Consider the following 16,735-nt stretch of genomic DNA (forward strand, 5'->3'; position numbering starts at 1 on the left):
AATCTGGGCCGTTGTGTTTTCTTTGTGTCTTGATTACAGCTGGTAATATTTTGATGATGTTGAGATGGTTTGATAATCTTTTTCTTGTCTGCAGACATTTTGACCCAATATATAAATAACCATTAAGATCTGACACTTATGGATAAACAAGAAATAAAAGAAAGACAGACATTGGATTTATATAGCACCTTTCATGACTTCAGGATGTCACAAAGCACTTCACAGTCAATGAAGTACTTTTGAAGTGCAGTTACTGTTGTAATGTAGGGAAAATGAAGGATGAAGTGTTTTCTGTTTTATTTTTCATCTGTAGTCCAATAAACTCCCACCATATTGAAAGAAATTGTGATGCAATAGCTTATTTTAGATAGCTAATTCTGGATACGTGTGGAGCGATGATGGTGCTGATCGATACATCCTTTGTTCACATCAACCACTCCCCAGTCATGACCAGCAGGTTACATGCAGGGGGATGATCCCCTATACTTTGCTCCAGCAATACGCCTTTACTCTTATGTTAGAAAACATCCTCTGATACAGAAATGAGAACTTTCCATTTCTCACTATAAGCAGCTTTGTGACCGGGAATTAATCTGCTAATGGTGCTGTATTATGTCTAGTTTTGTGCTGTGGTTTGGGTCCTACAGGACCCAATTGATGGATTATTGTGCTGTACCACAGAGTGAGTTCATATCCACAATTCCTTACACAGTGAATTCCTGATCTTGGCCATGCCATCTGTAAGAAGTGCAGGATGGAGTTTAGCTTGCTTTACAGAGGGCAATGAAAATAGGAGGTTTTCACCCAAGCTGGCCTTGAGCATTTTTCAGTTGCTAGTTATAGAACAGGATTATTGCGACTCTAACTGTCCACCTTCTTGGTAGGGAAATGGCCCATGTTTACATCTTAAAAAGAGCAGAAAATAAAAGCAAAAAAAAAGTTTCTCTTCAATCTGTATTCAAAATATCCTCCTTCTTCCAATAACATTTCTGAATATTACAAAGACTAGTGAAGTTAAAGGAAGCATGATGCTGAATTATTACCTAAATTTTCAGTGGAATAAATGACTGTGTGTTCCAGGTATGCTGTGATCGCCTATGGATGTGCAAGTTGCCCGAAGATCACCTGTGGACGGGATGGCTGTGGCACAGAGTTCTGCTATCACTGCAAACAGCTCTGGCACCCAAATCAGACCTGCGACAGTGCTCGGCAACAGCGAGCCCAGAGTCTCCGGATTCGTACAAAGCAAGCATCAGGCCTGAGCTATGGCCAGGAACCAGGCAATGGTATGTTTGAGAGCGTCTGCACAGTCGCGGTTCTTGCAGGTTAAACCGTGCCAAATAGCCAATATCCATGTGTGTACAACCTCATTTCCATATTTGTTATGAATTTGTATTCATCAACATGAAAGAATTTCACTGCTGAGAAGTGGAACATTGTCCCACATTCTTTATAGTGTAAACTTCAAATATATATATTCTCCTCCTTGCTGTTTTAGGTAGACTCAATGTAAAATGTATTGTATTTTAATGATGCCCAGTACCTTGAAATAGCTTGATTTTATCAACTGTATCCAATTGGAAACTGTTACGACATGGTACAGAGAATGTAATATATCATTTGTGTTTTATGCCCTTTACATCATTATCGAGGTATAGATTTTATAAACTATTCAAAGACCAATCATTCACTTCTTTGATGCTTTCTCAATAGCTGATGATATCAAGCCGTGCCCACGATGTGGGGCCTACATCATTAAAATGAACGACGGGAGCTGTAATCACATGACATGTGCTGTGTGTGGCTGTGAGTTCTGCTGGCTCTGTATGAAGGAGATCTCGGACCTCCATTATCTCAGGTAAGAGCCAGGTTCTTCTAATGCTTGAAGCTGTGTTCTTGGACTTGTAACACTGGGCAAAAAAGTAATCACTTTTTTCAGAAAATATTACACTTTTATCCAAAAAATAAGCAAAATGAAAGGTTTCATTGCAAAGAATTAAATGTTAAATAGTTCCTTTTGATGAGCCAGTGAGTGAATGCTATGTAATTTTATGTAAAATGCACCAGAGGGTGGGGTACAAAGAAAATTGTTATCTAGTGCCTTTCACATCCTCAGGACATCTCAAAGTGCTTCACGACCAATTAATTACTGTTGAAGTACAGACATCGTTGTTTTGTAGCACCTTGGGACGTTCTACTACGTTAAAGGCACTATATAAATTCAAGTTGTTGTAAATGCAACAGCCAATTTGTGCATACCAAGATCTCATAAGCAGCAATAAGATGAATGATCAGTTTAACCTCTTGGTGGTGTTGGTTGAGGATGAATGTTGGCCTTGGAACATAGGAACAGGAGTAGGCCATTCAGCCCCTTTAGACCCTATGAATGGCAGAACAGGCTTATGAGAGGGAGGAATTGAATGAAATCAGTATTTGTAGGGAAATTGACGGGATTAAAGGCCGATAAATCTCCAGGGCCTGATAATCTACATCCTAGGGTACTTCAGGAAGTGGCCCTAGAAATAGTAGATGCATTGCTGGACATCTTCCAAAATTCTATAGACTCTGGAACAGTTCCCATGGATTGGAGGGTAGCTAATGTAACCCCACTATTTAAAAAAGGTGGTAGAGAGAAAACCGGGAATTATAGACCGGTAAGCCTGATATCAGTAGTGGGGAAAGTGCTAGAGTCCATTATAAAAGATGTAATAGCAGAGCACTTGGAAAACAGTGAAAGGATCGGACAAAGTCAACATGGATTTACAAAAGGTAAATCATGCTTGACTAATCTACTGGAATTTTTTGAGGGTATAACTGGTAGAATAGGTATGGGAGAACCAGTGAATGTGGTGTATTTGGACTTTCAGAAGGCTTTCGATAAGGTCCCGCATAAGAGATTAGTGTGCAAAGTTAAAGCACATGGGATTGGGGGTAAGGTACTGACTTGGATAGAGAACTGGTTGGCAGACAGGAAGCAAAGAGTTGGAATAAACGGGTCTTTTTCCGAGTGGCAGGCAGTGACTATTGGGGTACCGCAGGGATCGGTGCTAGGACCCCAGCTATTCACAATATATATAAATGATCTAGACGAGGGAACTAGATGTAATATCTCCAAGTTTGCAGACGACACAAAGCTGGGTGGGCGTGTGTGCTGTGAGGAGGATGCAGAGAAACTCCAGTATGATTTGGACAGGTTGGGTGATTGGGCAGATGTATGGCAGATGCAGTATAATGTGGATCAATGCGAGGTTATCCACTTTGGTGGCAAAAACAGGAAGGCAGATTATTACCTGAACGGCAATAGATTGGGAAAAGGGGAAGTGCAACGAGACCTGGGTGTCCTTCTGCACCAGTCGCTGAAGGTAAGCATGCAGGTGCAGCAGGCGGTTAAGAAGCCAAATGGCATGTTGGCCTTCATAGCAAGAGGATTTGAGTACAAGAGCAAGGATGTCTTGCTGCAGTTGTACAGGGCCTTGGTGAGACCACACCTTGAGTATTGTGTGCAGTTTTGGTCGCCTTATCTGAGGAAGGATGTTCTTGCCATGGAGGGAGTGCAGTGAAGATTCACCAGACTGATACCTGGGATGGCAGAAATGACGTATGAAGAGAGATTAGGTCAATTAGACTTATGTTCGCTAGAGTTTAGAAGAATGAGAGGGGATCTCATTGAAACTTATAAAATTCTAACAGGACTAGACAGACTAGATGCAGGAAGGATGTTCCTGATGGCGGAGAGTCCAGAACCAGGGGTCACAGTCTAAGGGTAAGGGGTAAGCCACTTAGGACAGAGATGAGGAGGAATTTCTTCACCCAGAGAGTGGTGAACCTGTGGAATTCTCTACCACAGAAGGCAGTTGAGGTCAATTCATTAAATATATTCAAGAAGGAGTTAGATCTATTTCTTAAGGCTAAAGGGATCAAGGGATATGGGGAGAAAGCAGGGACAGGGTACTGAATTTGGATGATCAGCCATGATCTCATTAAATGGCGGAACAGGCTCGAGGGGCCGAATGGCCTACTCCTGCTCCTATCTTCTATGTTTCTATGAGATCATGACTGATCTGTACCTCCACTCCATTTAGCTGCCTTTGCTCCATATCTCTTGATACCCTTACCTAACAAAAATCAGTCCTGAAAATGTTAATTGACTCCCCCCAGCATCCACTGCCTTTTGGGGGAGAGTTCCAGATTTCCACTATCCTTTGCGAAAAAGTGCTTCCTGATTTCACTCCAAATGGCCAAGCTCTAACTTTAAGTTTGTGTTCTCTTGTTCTGGATTCTCCCACCAGAGGAAATTGTTTCTTTCTCTCTACCCTATTGAATCCTTTTATAATTTTAAACACCTCAATAAGATCACCCATCAAGCTTCTAAACTTAAGGGAATAGTAACCAGGTTTATGCAACCTGTCCTCATAATTCAACCGTTTAAGCCTTGGAATGATTCTGGTGAATCTGCGGTATATCCCTTCCAAGGCCAATATAGCCTTCCTGAAGTGTGATGCCCAAAATTGAATGCAGTACTCCAGTTGGGGTCTGACCAAGGTTCTATACAACTGAAGCATCACTTCCTGCCCTTTGTATTACCGCCCCTTGAGCTAAAGGCTGACCTTCATTAGCCTATTTGATTACTTTTTATACCTGTGCACTAACATTTAGTGATGTGTGTATCTGGACACCCAAACCCCTTTGGTTCTCCACAGCTCCTAGTCTCTCTCCATTTAGAAATTAATCCTATTTGTCATTCTTGGATCCAAAGTGGATGACCTCGCACTCCTCCACATTGAACTCCATCTGTCATCGTTTTGCCCACTCACTGAATCTGTCCCTGTCCCTTTGTAACTTCCTACGCCCATCTACACAACTTACTGTGCCTCCTAATTTGGTGTCATCTGCAAACTTGGATAAGCAATTCTCTCTTTCTTCATCCAAGTCATTAATATATATGGTGAAAAGCTGAGGCCCCAATACAAATCCCTGAGAGAAACACCACCAATCAGAGTTCCCTTTATCCCTGCTCTCTCTCTGTTTCCTACCTCTCAACCAATTATCTAAAAGACAGCACAACCTTCTAACTCGGAGGTGAGAGTGCCAACACTGAGTCAAACTGATGCTTCTGGACTGAGCTATTCTGGTCCTAGGTTCCCGGCTCTCGGCTCTATTAGCTAATCTCACATGGAGCAGCAAAGGCAAATTACAATGGGACTCATCAACCACAGCTCATGCTCGTGATCACTATCTAATGCTGCAAATTGTTTCAATATGCTACACCGCCCCCCCCCCCCCCATTTGAATAACCTGCTGACATTCAGTTGAGCACCAGAAGCCTGCTGTGCCTCTAGAATCTTAGCTGACATGAGTCACTGCCTGGAGGAGAGAACATTGAAGAATAAATCTGATGTCTCTGGAGCAGTCCGACTCGAAGCAGAAATAGGATGAGCTGGTGAGGTGACAAAATCTTCACATCATTTTTATTCCATTTTGGCACCAGTATCGCACCAAGATTTTCACACTGCTGGCGCCAAAAGTTCAATAGAATGCCGCAAATGTCAGTCCAATCTTGTAAAACTGACCTCCAAGAGGCCGTCTCACATCAACTGTAGCCCACAGTGGCTGCAGCGTAACTTCACAGGACACAAAGCCCACCTTTTATGTCCTCCTGTTTAAAGCTTAGGAGGCAGCTTCCTACATCACTCTTACATTTCCACTGAATGGAAAAAAACTCAGTGAACCATCAGCTTTTATCAATCAGTAGAAATTCACCAGTAGTAAAATAAGTTAGTAACCTCTTGGTTGTGTTTACACATGTGCTAAGCTCTTTAATGTTCTGAACGGGCGGTATAAATGCACGTTCTGATGAAAGGTCACAGACCTGAAACGTTAACTCTGTTTCTCTCTCCACAGATGTTGCCTGACCTCAGTATTTCCAGCATTTTCTGTTTATATTTCAGATTTCCAGTGTCTGCAGTATTTTACCTTTTGCATAAATATGTTGCCTGCTTAGATCGTACTGTATTAGCAAATTTACCGAGGTCAGGGTTTACACATTGTCCTCAAGCTGCAGTAATGACGCCATCTAGCTGCAACTGATAGACCTGCTTTATATAGAACCAAATCAAACTGAACTTCCCAGTGTGGAGTTAAGCTGGTACCATAACTGTCGTTAAGTGATATGGTTGGCATATGGGCAAATCTTGTGATGCCCAGCCTGAGGCTTGATGTTTTTATCTTGCTCTAACAATCTCCTACTTTTTCCATTTCCACTTCTAGCCCTTCCGGCTGCACATTTTGGGGAAAGAAACCATGGAGCAAGAAGAAGAAAATTCTCTGGCAGCTTGGCACACTGATTGGTGCTCCAGTGGGCATTTCTCTCATCGCTGGAATTGCTATTCCTGCCATGATCATTGGCATCCCAGTTTATGTTGGCCGGAAGGTAAGAAAGATTATTAGAAAATATATCTGCTGGCAGCTTGTAACAATGGTCTTTCTTTGCTGTAACATTCTCTGATACCTCAGTATGATAATTATTGTGAATGACTCCCTTATTCATACATTAGCCACCCTCTGGACCATTTCCTTCAATGTAAATAGATTTTCTGTGGCACCCACGCACACGTTATGGAGGTTCACTTCATCTATTTTAATTGATTACCTTCACTGACAGCTTAAAGTGGCAAAGAAGTTTGCAAGCCAATTATTTCTATTCACTGTCGCAGGAAGTGGTTGAGGCATATAGCTTGGATGCTTTCAAAAGGAGACTAGATGAGTACATGAGAAAAAGGAATTGAAAGCAATGCTGAAAGGCTGAGAAGATGTCGATGGAATGGGAGCAGACTCGTGTGGAGTATAAACACCAGCACAGACTAGCTGGGCCGAATGGCCTGTTTCTGTGCTGTAGATTCTATGTAATTCGACAACTTCTCCCACCAAACCCAAGAGTGCTGAGATCATCACCATTCTGGCTGAGGTCAGCTAATTAAACAACAGGCCAGAGGTTGAACAAACTGGTTTTGAGTGAAAATTATCTTAGCATTTTCGTTAACTTCAACATAAATAGTATAGTTTGGGAGACTAACCTTAAATTTGTTTCCAGTAGCTCCATGTCATTGGAAGAAAAAACATAGATTCATTGTGCGCCGGTGTATTTTTTTTACCTGGAACAATTACACTGGCGAATTTCCAAAGGAGAAGGGGAGTAGGTTTTTCTTATCCACTCTTCTGTAGTGTCCAGAATAAAAGCAGTACAATACATAAAAACTTATTACTGCACCATATGCTGTTAACTCATACATGTAACTCATATGCTGTACATGTAAACCTGTCCATTTCAGGAGTATTATCCCTTAAGATAGGATACCATTTTGCTGTAACTCTTGCGTGTTCCTGTTTCTTTGCAGATTGCTGGAACTAGCGAACATCTTAACTCATTCTGGCTTTTATTCTTTAGATTCATAGTCGCTACGAAGGAAAGAAGACTTCAAAGCACAAAAGAAATCTGGCAATCACTGGTGCAGTTACCCTGTCCGTCATCGCTTCTCCTGTGATGGCAGCGGTCAGTGTAGGTAAGGTCTGATTTTTGTGGCTGAGACTGGATTTCACAGCAGATGTAAGGGTGTAACTGGACTACATGCTGGAAGGCTAACCTATTAAAATAAGATTTGTTTTAAAATTCACCATCTTGGCTCAGTATTCAAGTTGGAGGAACAAGATCTCGGTACCCAAGACTTTCTTTTTGTCTCCATCTTCAGATCCTCCAATTGCATATACAGCAATCCTCAACTGAGTTGATGAACCATCAGCTCTACCAGTGCTCAATTAGTGATGAGCCTCGTGGTTGTGCTTGAGAATATCCAAATTTAACTGTTCTCTTATCTTACCATGTGAGGAATCTCCTCGCCTTTCCTCAGTGCTTGTGCTGGTGGTTCAGCTGAGATTAAGAGTTACCTGTGTGAGAAATAGAGGACACAAACCTGTCATGCCACAGCATATTAGTAGCAATCCACTGGCTGTTGTAAGTTTCTGGTCTGCCTTAGATATATTCTTAAGTACAGCTGTGCTAGTCACTCCCGTAAGCAGTCTGAGCCTCCTACTGCCCAATATCTAATTATACAATAGTGTAACCCAGGGGTCTAACAGTAGGATCGATTGTGACCTAAACTGGGTATCATGTCTTTCACATGTGCCCATCTCCAATCTTTCAAAAGGTGGACTGAAACACTTAGTGAGATAAGGCCAGATACAAACCGTTAAGCTGCTTTATTTTATGCACAGCAAGTGACCATACAGAATACATATAATCAAATCTCACCTTGATTCAACTAACTATAGCACCTTCCTCAAGAACAAGAAACATCATTTAAAAATATGCCACACTATCCCTATTGGCAGGCTCGCTTAACTTTTTCTGGTCAGTCTTCTGATCGTGACCCATTATGGGCTTGAGCTAAGCGAGTTTCCCCTTTCTAGGCCAAGCTTTCTCCTCCGACTCAGCGAGCTGGCTGACTACATATCTCTTCTATATATCCCCATGTTCCCAGTAAGTGGGAGGCCATTTCTCCAATTTTTTCCACGTTCGGTGATTCGCCAGTAGCCAGTCAATAAAGTGGGCTATTTTTCCCCTTGGGGTGAAGGTCTGAAGATACCATCTCCTGCTATTGCTGAAACAAATAGGGACCCCATCATGCCTTAATAAGGCTGGGCTGAGTCAACTGAATCTCTTTGTCTCCACTTGAAGTAGATGGCGAGCTGCAACATTTCACAAACTGGCTTATCTAGCTTTAGTAGAACTTCAGTTCCTGCAGTCTGTGGCTTTTTTTTTACTTGTGTGAATTCACTCTTAAACATAAATTCTTTCCTTGAAGAAGAATCACAAAAATTGTAAAACCTGACACTGCCTTATCCTGAAAACATCTTCAGGCATATGTTTGGGAACCTCAGCTGGCCGACTAAGTTTTGAAGAAGTATTATGAATGTTACCAACACAGAATACTGGAAAGTACAAGATCTTCTGATAAAATATTAATTACAGCTTTTTTATTTACGAATATGTACAGAAAATGAGATGATTTTTACACTTATTAACAAGTAAAATCAGCTCTGCTCTAATCGGTTGCAGTTGTTGACACACAGTCTAGCAGGGTGGAGCATGAGGGGTTGGCATTTTTTCGGCAAGACATTTTAAGGTCTGGTCTATTTTCTTTAAGGAATCGGAGTTCCCATCATGTTGGCTTATGTTTATGGTGTGGTCCCAGTGTCACTTTGCCGTGGTGGTGGGTGTGGAGTCAGTACAGCCAATGGAAAAGGAGTGAAGATTGAATTTGATGAAGATGATGGGCCAATTACAGGTAACTCTTGGACACTAATCTGTTAGCCACTTTAGAATGAATGAATTAAATATTAAGCTTTGCAGCTTTACCAGGAGGGTTTAATATGCGTGTATGTATTCATGTATTTTCCCAGCAGAGAGTGTCTGTGTCTGTGTGTGTGTCAGTACATTTGTTCACTCTCTTGTACATGTGTGTATTCTCACCTGTGTGTGCACACATAGGCTCACCAGAAACAACTATGAATGTGCTGGGGATGGAACACTTCTCACCTAGTGACAGCATTGAGTGCACAGTAGACCACAAGTCTAATCCAGTGCTCCCCAGCATTACCCTTCACAATGTGCCTGACCCGTTAATTTTTACAACTGCCTATTGTTATTTACATCAAATCAATGCCATAGTGAATTTGAAATAAGGAACTCTAATCTGAGCTTGTAAAAAGGTGACAACTCTGACCGTAAGCGAGTTATAAGAGTGAGAATTTAAATGTGTCAAGAGTTTGTAAGACATTCGTGTAGGTCAGAATTTAACCTCCAGAGTCCCAATAAGAATTCGTGATAATTTACATTCATGTAGGATACAGGTGCCAAGTAAATAAACAACATTAAACAATAATGAAGAAAGTTTCCAATGGGATTCCCATCAACTGAGATATTTTCTTTTTTTAATCTCTGTTTCCCTGCCTTGTCTTTCTCTTTAATAACAACAGAAAATGCTGGAACAACTCAGCAGGCCAGGCAACATCCGTGGAGAGAAATTAGAGTTACTTCTTAATGTCTCTTTTACTTTTGTTCTATCACAGCCCTGCCTTCAATCTATTTTATTTCCTTTCCAGTTTTGAAAAAGGGTTTCGACCCGATACGTCAACTCTAATTTCTCTCCACGGATGTTGCCTGGCCTGCTGAGTTTTTCTAGCATTTTCTGTTGTTATTTCGGATTTCCAGCATCTGCAGTATTTTGCTATCGTACTTGTCTTTCTCTTTCTCTGACTCTCTCTTTCCCTCTCCCTCTTGCTGATTTCTGCCTGTTCTTTCAGTTGCTGATGCGTGGCGAGCTCTGAAGAACCCCAGTATCGGAGAGAGCAGTGTCGAAGGATTGACCAGTGTTCTGAGTACCAGTGGCAGCCCCATCGATGGTGTGAGTGTAATGCAGAGCAACTACAGTGAGACTGCCAGCTTTGCAGCTTTATCAGGAGGCACGCTGACTGGAGGGGCACTGTCCGGGAGCAATGGACAGCATGGCAGGTACATTTTCTCACTTTATTTTTGCCTGTAAAACTGTTAAAACAATTGGGGATTGGGCAGGAGAATAGGATGGAACAATACTTGGTCATGCCACTGTTCAGATCCAGATAGCAGTTCACCCTAGAGAAGACGACCTGCTTTCTATCTTAATATTGTTTAAAAGACCCTGTGGCATATATGAGATGACAATTAAACAATTGCATCCCTTGGTGCTAATGTCATCACATATGCATATTGCTCTTGGCACATGTTGCATAACATTAAAAAGACACATTGCCACATTGTATGGACTTTTCCAGGGTAACACAATAGTTTAAAAAAAAAAAAAAAAAAAATCCTAAATGCTGACCTGAAGTCTGTAATCAAAATTTGGGTGAATCCTTGCAATCTCAGATCAGTTTCAAATTGATAAAAGTGCAAAATACAACCCTGTCTCATATTTGCCACTGATGTGCAGTGCTCAAAGTGAAGTGGAGAGCAAAGATAATACCAGCACTTTTAATCTGGAGTATGGCGTTAGCGTGCCCATTTGCCAGTGCTGTGCTATCGGCCTTTTCTTGAATCGCCACTATGCCACTTCATGTGCTGCTTATTTGTCATTCTGGGAGGCTGTGGATTAATGCAACTAAAGGGATGTCCGTCAATAGACTGGCCTGTTCTTATCACGTGCTAATTGTAGAGAAAATGCTGTGCCATACGTGGGATAGACCAGAGCTAAAGTTTTGAGGAAGGGGTTGCATTATCAGGTCAAAGTTTGGGACTGAACACAGCAGGAGGCCTGAGCAATGAGTAACTTAGAGAGTGGTTACTGTCACTGGTGGTACAGTAATGCATTCTACAGTAAAGTTGATGATCCTATGCTGACTCTGGGGAAGAAAGAAAAAGACATTTATGTAGTTGCTTGAAGTTTGGACTGCCATAATGCAGAGGTGATTATTAATTTGATAACCAACCCAAGTTCAGTATGATGTTTTTTCAATGTATTTTGTAGACTGGAGATTCGGGCTGATATTCAAAAAGAAGGCTACAGCTTGTATAAAGATTCCGTCAGCCTAGGGGCAACCAGTGATAACGCCAGCACCAGGGCCATGGCAGGATCTATTATCAGCTCTTACAATCCACAGGACAGGTGAGCTAAGAAACATGTCATACTCCTACTCAAAAGAGAATGAACAAACTGCACCTTACCCGACGAACCTCCTTCCAATAGAAAATTGAAGTTGTTTGAAAATAGTTTCATGCTTTGAGAATCCATGCACCCAAAAATTATTCTGAGAGTATTGTAAATCAGGATTCATTTCTATATGGAAACACAGTTCTCTAATTTCAGTTTGTCACGAGCAGCACTGGAGGCCAGGGAGCATGTTGTTTGCATAGCTTTCCAATTACAGCTCATTGGAGCCTGATACGCCTAGAGAATGAGAAGAAAAATAAAAGGGGAGTTTATACTCAAAGTCCATTACATAGAGTTCCTCAATCTGCCTCCTTTCACCCTCTCATCCTGGGAGATCTTGCTCTGTTGTACTCATTAAAGCTTTTCATTCAATACCATAGTCTTGATTAATGAATCCTCAACCATCCCATCAGGAAAATAGAAACATCTAATAAAAACACAAAATGCTGGAACCACTCGGCAGGTCAGGCAGCAGCAGTGGAGAGAGAAACAGCGTTAACGTTTCAGGTCGATGACCTTTCATCAAAACTGAAAAAGGTTAGAGATGTAACAGGTTTTAAGCAAATACAGCAGCAGGGAAAGGAGGGAGGAGGGGAAGGGGAGGAAATAACAAAAGTGGGTCTGTGATACGGTGGAAGGCAGGAGAGATTAAATGACAAAAGGCAAGGGGGTTGTAATGGGACAATAAAAGAAACAAAAGATGGGTCTAGAGCAGCTGAAAATGAGCAATAGCTGTCTGAAAAAATGGGAGCAGTGGTTATGATCTGAAATTGTTGAACTCAACGATGGTCTGGAAAGTGCCTAATTGAAAGATGAGGCGCTGTCCCTCGAGCTTCTGTTGAGCTTCGTTAGAACAGTGTAAGAAGTCGAGGACAGAGTGGGAGTGGAGAATTAAAATGTCAAGCGACCGGAAGCTCAGGGTCACACTTGGAGACTGAACGGAGGTGTTCCGTAAAGCGATCACCCAATCTGCGTTTGGTCTCCCCAATGTTGAGGAGACGGCATCGTGAGCAACGAATACAGTATACTAAACTAAAAGAAATAGAAACATCATCTAGCGTCCGGTTCTATCAAAATCCAGCTGATGTACATACAATTCCATCTAACACTGAAATTGTTCACTATTAGGGGAGCAAGATCACATTGGCACACATAAAAACTGGAACATTTCAGCACCCCATTCCATGCACACGCGCACACACAAATTCGATACTGGTTGAAAACTGCAGTGCTCACATTTTACTCAGACTTCAATTACTTACCCCAGTGGCATGGTTAAGAATTTTTTTCACAGGATTGAAAACGAAGCTATATTTAAGGGTCGTGTTTTAAAGCAAAATGTATTCACACACATTGACAAAAAGGTACTGAGACAAAAGATGGTAAAAATGTTAATGAAACAAGTTTGATGATGTTTTCTTAAAAAAGACTGTAAGTGATGAGCAATTTATTAGCCTATCTCGGCAATCGATAAACACCTCACACATATTGTGTTGGGAAGTTGCTGTACCCACGTGCTTACCAGGAATGGTCTGGTTGGCCTTCGCTTCTGGCTATGAACAGAGTGATTAAAAACCGAGACAAGGTTAGTCAAGTTTAAAACCGAAAGCTGCGAGCTTTGGCTGGGCTCAGAAGAAGAATGCAGGAAAGCAGTTCGGAGTTATTTTGTTTAAGTCAAGCAAGGTGACCACTTGAGGTGGGGATGCGTATCATTTTCATTAGTTTTTATTATTATGCAGAGAGACAAGTTGTACTGATTGATCACAACTGTTGCTTTACATGAAGAAACAACTTAATGATTCGTATCTGGTCTCGTCTTGCCAAGTTTTTCTCCTCCGCCATCAAAAGGAGAGAAACAAGACACAAGTATCTGGTTCAGATTACAAGGGGGGTTACTATTGTTACATACCAGGGTTACTCTATCATACAGTTAGATATTGGGATGTAAGTACAACACTCCTAACTGTAAGATGCTCAGACTGCTTATGGAAGTGATCAGCACCCCTATACCTGAGAGAATATGTAAGGCAGGACCCAAATTTGTAATTGAGGACCTCAAGCTAACTATTTTAATTAATATATTTATTTTTATTACAGGGAGTGCAATAATCTGGAAGTGCAAGTTGACATTGAAACCAAACCCAGCCACTTGTGTTTAACCAGTGGTAGCAGCATTGACGAATCACTTCACATCCACACTCAGTCAGTAGAGGGACTCTGCTGTGAAGAGAAGGACAGCTCTTACAATAGTGACCACAGGGACTGCATCGCCAGCAAAACATGCGATGCAACACTTGCTCAGCCAGAGAGCGTAAAAAGCGACGAAGATAGCACGGACACTCAGTCAGACGATATGCCTGACATTAGTTCCGACGAAGGTGATTCACCCAGTCCAATTAATGGCAGCCAACTGGAAATTGCTGCTTCAGATATCAAGCTCTTAAACAATGGGAGCTTGGAGTCTGATGATGTACAAAGGAAATATATTCTTGAGCAAGATGGACAGCAAACAGAGACTGTAGTATACTATGTCTAAACCCACAATCCTCACTTAATTCATCAACCCATAACATGCACCTTACTCCAGCCTATGGAAATATATTATATTCAGTGTCTCATTACAATGTGTTTAAATGTACAAGGTTATATTGCACATTTGATAATCACATCTTTGACATAGTAAATAAAGATATTAATTGCTTAGTTTCTTGATTAATTTTATTGTGAAACCAGATAGCACTGCCACTGTTACTTTTGCATGATTTTAAGCCAAGCTATTTGTTTGAGAATTGTCCCTCCTCCCCTGTCAAAAAACAAATCTTTCAATCCTACAGGGATAACAGACATTTCAAAATTGTTCTAGTCCTCCCAAAAGTCAAGTTTTTCTAGGATGCTGGCTGACTTGGAGCCCTTCTCTTTCTGACTTGCAAGACATGCATTCTAAACAATCATTTTATAAATAGAATAAATAGATCCTAAAAGTGGTGACTGGTATATGTGGGTTCTGTCTCGCAGGATACTACGTCTCAATGTGGTTACATACCAAGTGGAGTAGATTGAAGGGTAGAGTAAGAAAAATCGTCCTCAATTTGGATTTTCAGGTCACTTCAAGCTTCAGCTCAGATCTTAACCGCTCAAGTTGTTGCTGTAAAGTCAGTTGTACTGGTGTAAACTGGGCTTAACTCCACACAACCAGACAGCTGTAGATTTTAGTTTCTTGAGGAAAAAGCAACACCTGTCTCCATGAGAAACTGGAATGAATGAAAGCCTCATTTGTGACTTGGTTTGATCAAAGTGACCGTGTATTTTAGGACAGCTTAGTAACATTCAACGCCTGTTAGCAGATAGTAGTGGTAGTTGGGAATCCCAAGCTATGCTAAGCTGTTAGGATGGTTGAGAGAGGGTTTCTTGTTTTAATTGAACATGTTTTGACAGTCCCAACAACACCTCATTGCCTGAAATGCCTTTCCAAACAAGCCTGGAGTGTACTGGTGAACTCCTCGCACTGCAGCTTCCCGGTGACCACTCTACTGCTAATGAGATTATATAAAAATCTGAATCTGTATATTTTAATAGATACTACAATTCAAAATATCCAATTAGCTATCTGGGCATTGATAGTCACACTACCAGGGCAACTTGTTACTGAGAACAGCTTACTGTATCTCAAATCAGCCAATTTTGTTTTAAATATGGTTTCTGTTGTTTGCATATATTTTCTCGTGATGAATGTTAAAAGGTAGAAAATGAAGTGGACAAAGACCTATCAAATCTTTATAATGTTTTGAACCAAACTAAACAATTGTAATTGTGTTTTCTGATTTACTAAATGCTACAGTGATCCTTAAAATGCTTTAAAAACAGTCTCCTTTTAAATCCAAGGGTAGAACTCTGCCCATGTCCTAGTCTAGTGGCTAAAGGCACTGCTTGGCCATATAGCCTAGTTCAAGTTTAGATTTCCTGTCTGTGTTGAATGAGCTGATCCCAGCTGGGAGAAGCAATTGTGGTGCTACATTTGGCCTCAGCACCTCGGGCTAAGGAAAATCAGGCAGAGTTCCCTCTCCTAAATGCTGTCAAGTGACCTCTGCTAGACAGTTTACGCGGGTGGATGCCTGATGAGAACGGGATTGGGCTTGGCTGTGATTCCCTCAATGATTGACAGCCCGCTGAGTGATGACACTCGCATGTCTAGGCTCATGCATGAGGAGCAGCTACTTGACTGGGTCTGTGAAGGCTGCTGGCGTCTGTGGAGCCATACCCCAGCAAGTCAGTGCCTTCAAGAGAGGAGGGGGATAACATTTTGAGAAATGCTCAAAATACAATCCCTGCAAGTGGAGCTTTATCATCTGTGGATCGTCACTCCCTGAAAAAAGTGCAAAGCTGGGGTTCTTCAGCTCCCTGATCCTACCATAGTGCAACAAACACATGGCAACTACAGTGCCATCTAGAATCTGTTATCAGGGCTGTCTTGTTTTATTTTAAAATTACCACTTTGTTATTGCTTCATGTAAATAAAAATTAATAAAGTGAATTCCAGGGAAACTGTCTTGGACATTAACTTTGACACCTAATTGACTAATTTTATTTGTCATGTTAAGTGCACCATCACTGGCTCCTGTATTCAGGAACTGAAGGCATGCAATAATTGTTCATTCTTAGCCTTTGCCAATGTCTTCAAAAGTGCTGCTGCTGATGTCTGATAGAGGTTCTCACCTCACCAACCTCTTTTGAAGATGATTTAATTTTTTTTAAATGGAGTAAGTTCCCCATGGTTTCAGATGGCATATGTAGTATGTAACCAAGCCATACAGATCAGAAAGTCTTAGTTTTGACCCCTGGTCTGTGTTGTGCTAGGAGATGGGATTGGAGTCGGGGCACTACGATTGGGCTGCATGTCTGAGTGTGAGAAACAAAATGAATCCAGATAGCTTAATCTTGATCACTGTGCAAGGAATGCTGGTGGAAAAAAATAGGTGTGGGGAATTCGGGCAAGT

The 16,735-nt window shown here is 41.4% G+C and overlaps 1 protein-coding gene across 4 annotated transcripts in view; it reads left to right on the top strand.

Annotated features, from left to right (window-relative positions):
• rnf19b (ring finger protein 19B) overlaps positions 1 to 16,312 on the top strand; it is a 212,815-nt gene extending 196,503 nt beyond the window's left edge. For all 4 annotated transcript variants that reach the window (XM_085962691.1, XM_085962694.1, XM_085962693.1 and 1 more), the window contains 8 exons: positions 1,081 to 1,286; positions 1,714 to 1,858; positions 6,268 to 6,430; positions 7,445 to 7,559; positions 9,201 to 9,341; positions 10,360 to 10,567; positions 11,559 to 11,696; positions 13,839 to 16,312. In XM_085962691.1, the coding sequence (XP_085818817.1) occupies positions 1,081 to 1,286; positions 1,714 to 1,858; positions 6,268 to 6,430; positions 7,445 to 7,559; positions 9,201 to 9,341; positions 10,360 to 10,567; positions 11,559 to 11,696; positions 13,839 to 14,277 (1,555 nt within the window). In that variant the 3' untranslated portion in view covers positions 14,278 to 16,312. The remainder of the gene's footprint in view (positions 1 to 1,080; positions 1,287 to 1,713; positions 1,859 to 6,267; positions 6,431 to 7,444; positions 7,560 to 9,200; positions 9,342 to 10,359; positions 10,568 to 11,558; positions 11,697 to 13,838) is intronic.
• Positions 16,313 to 16,735: the final 423 nt, after the last annotated feature.

This window comes from Somniosus microcephalus, chromosome 20, assembly GCF_052327205.1.
Source record: "Somniosus microcephalus isolate GS21.2 chromosome 20, FLI_Smic_1.0, whole genome shotgun sequence".
Classification (NCBI taxonomy): Eukaryota; Metazoa; Chordata; class Chondrichthyes; order Squaliformes; family Somniosidae; genus Somniosus; species Somniosus microcephalus.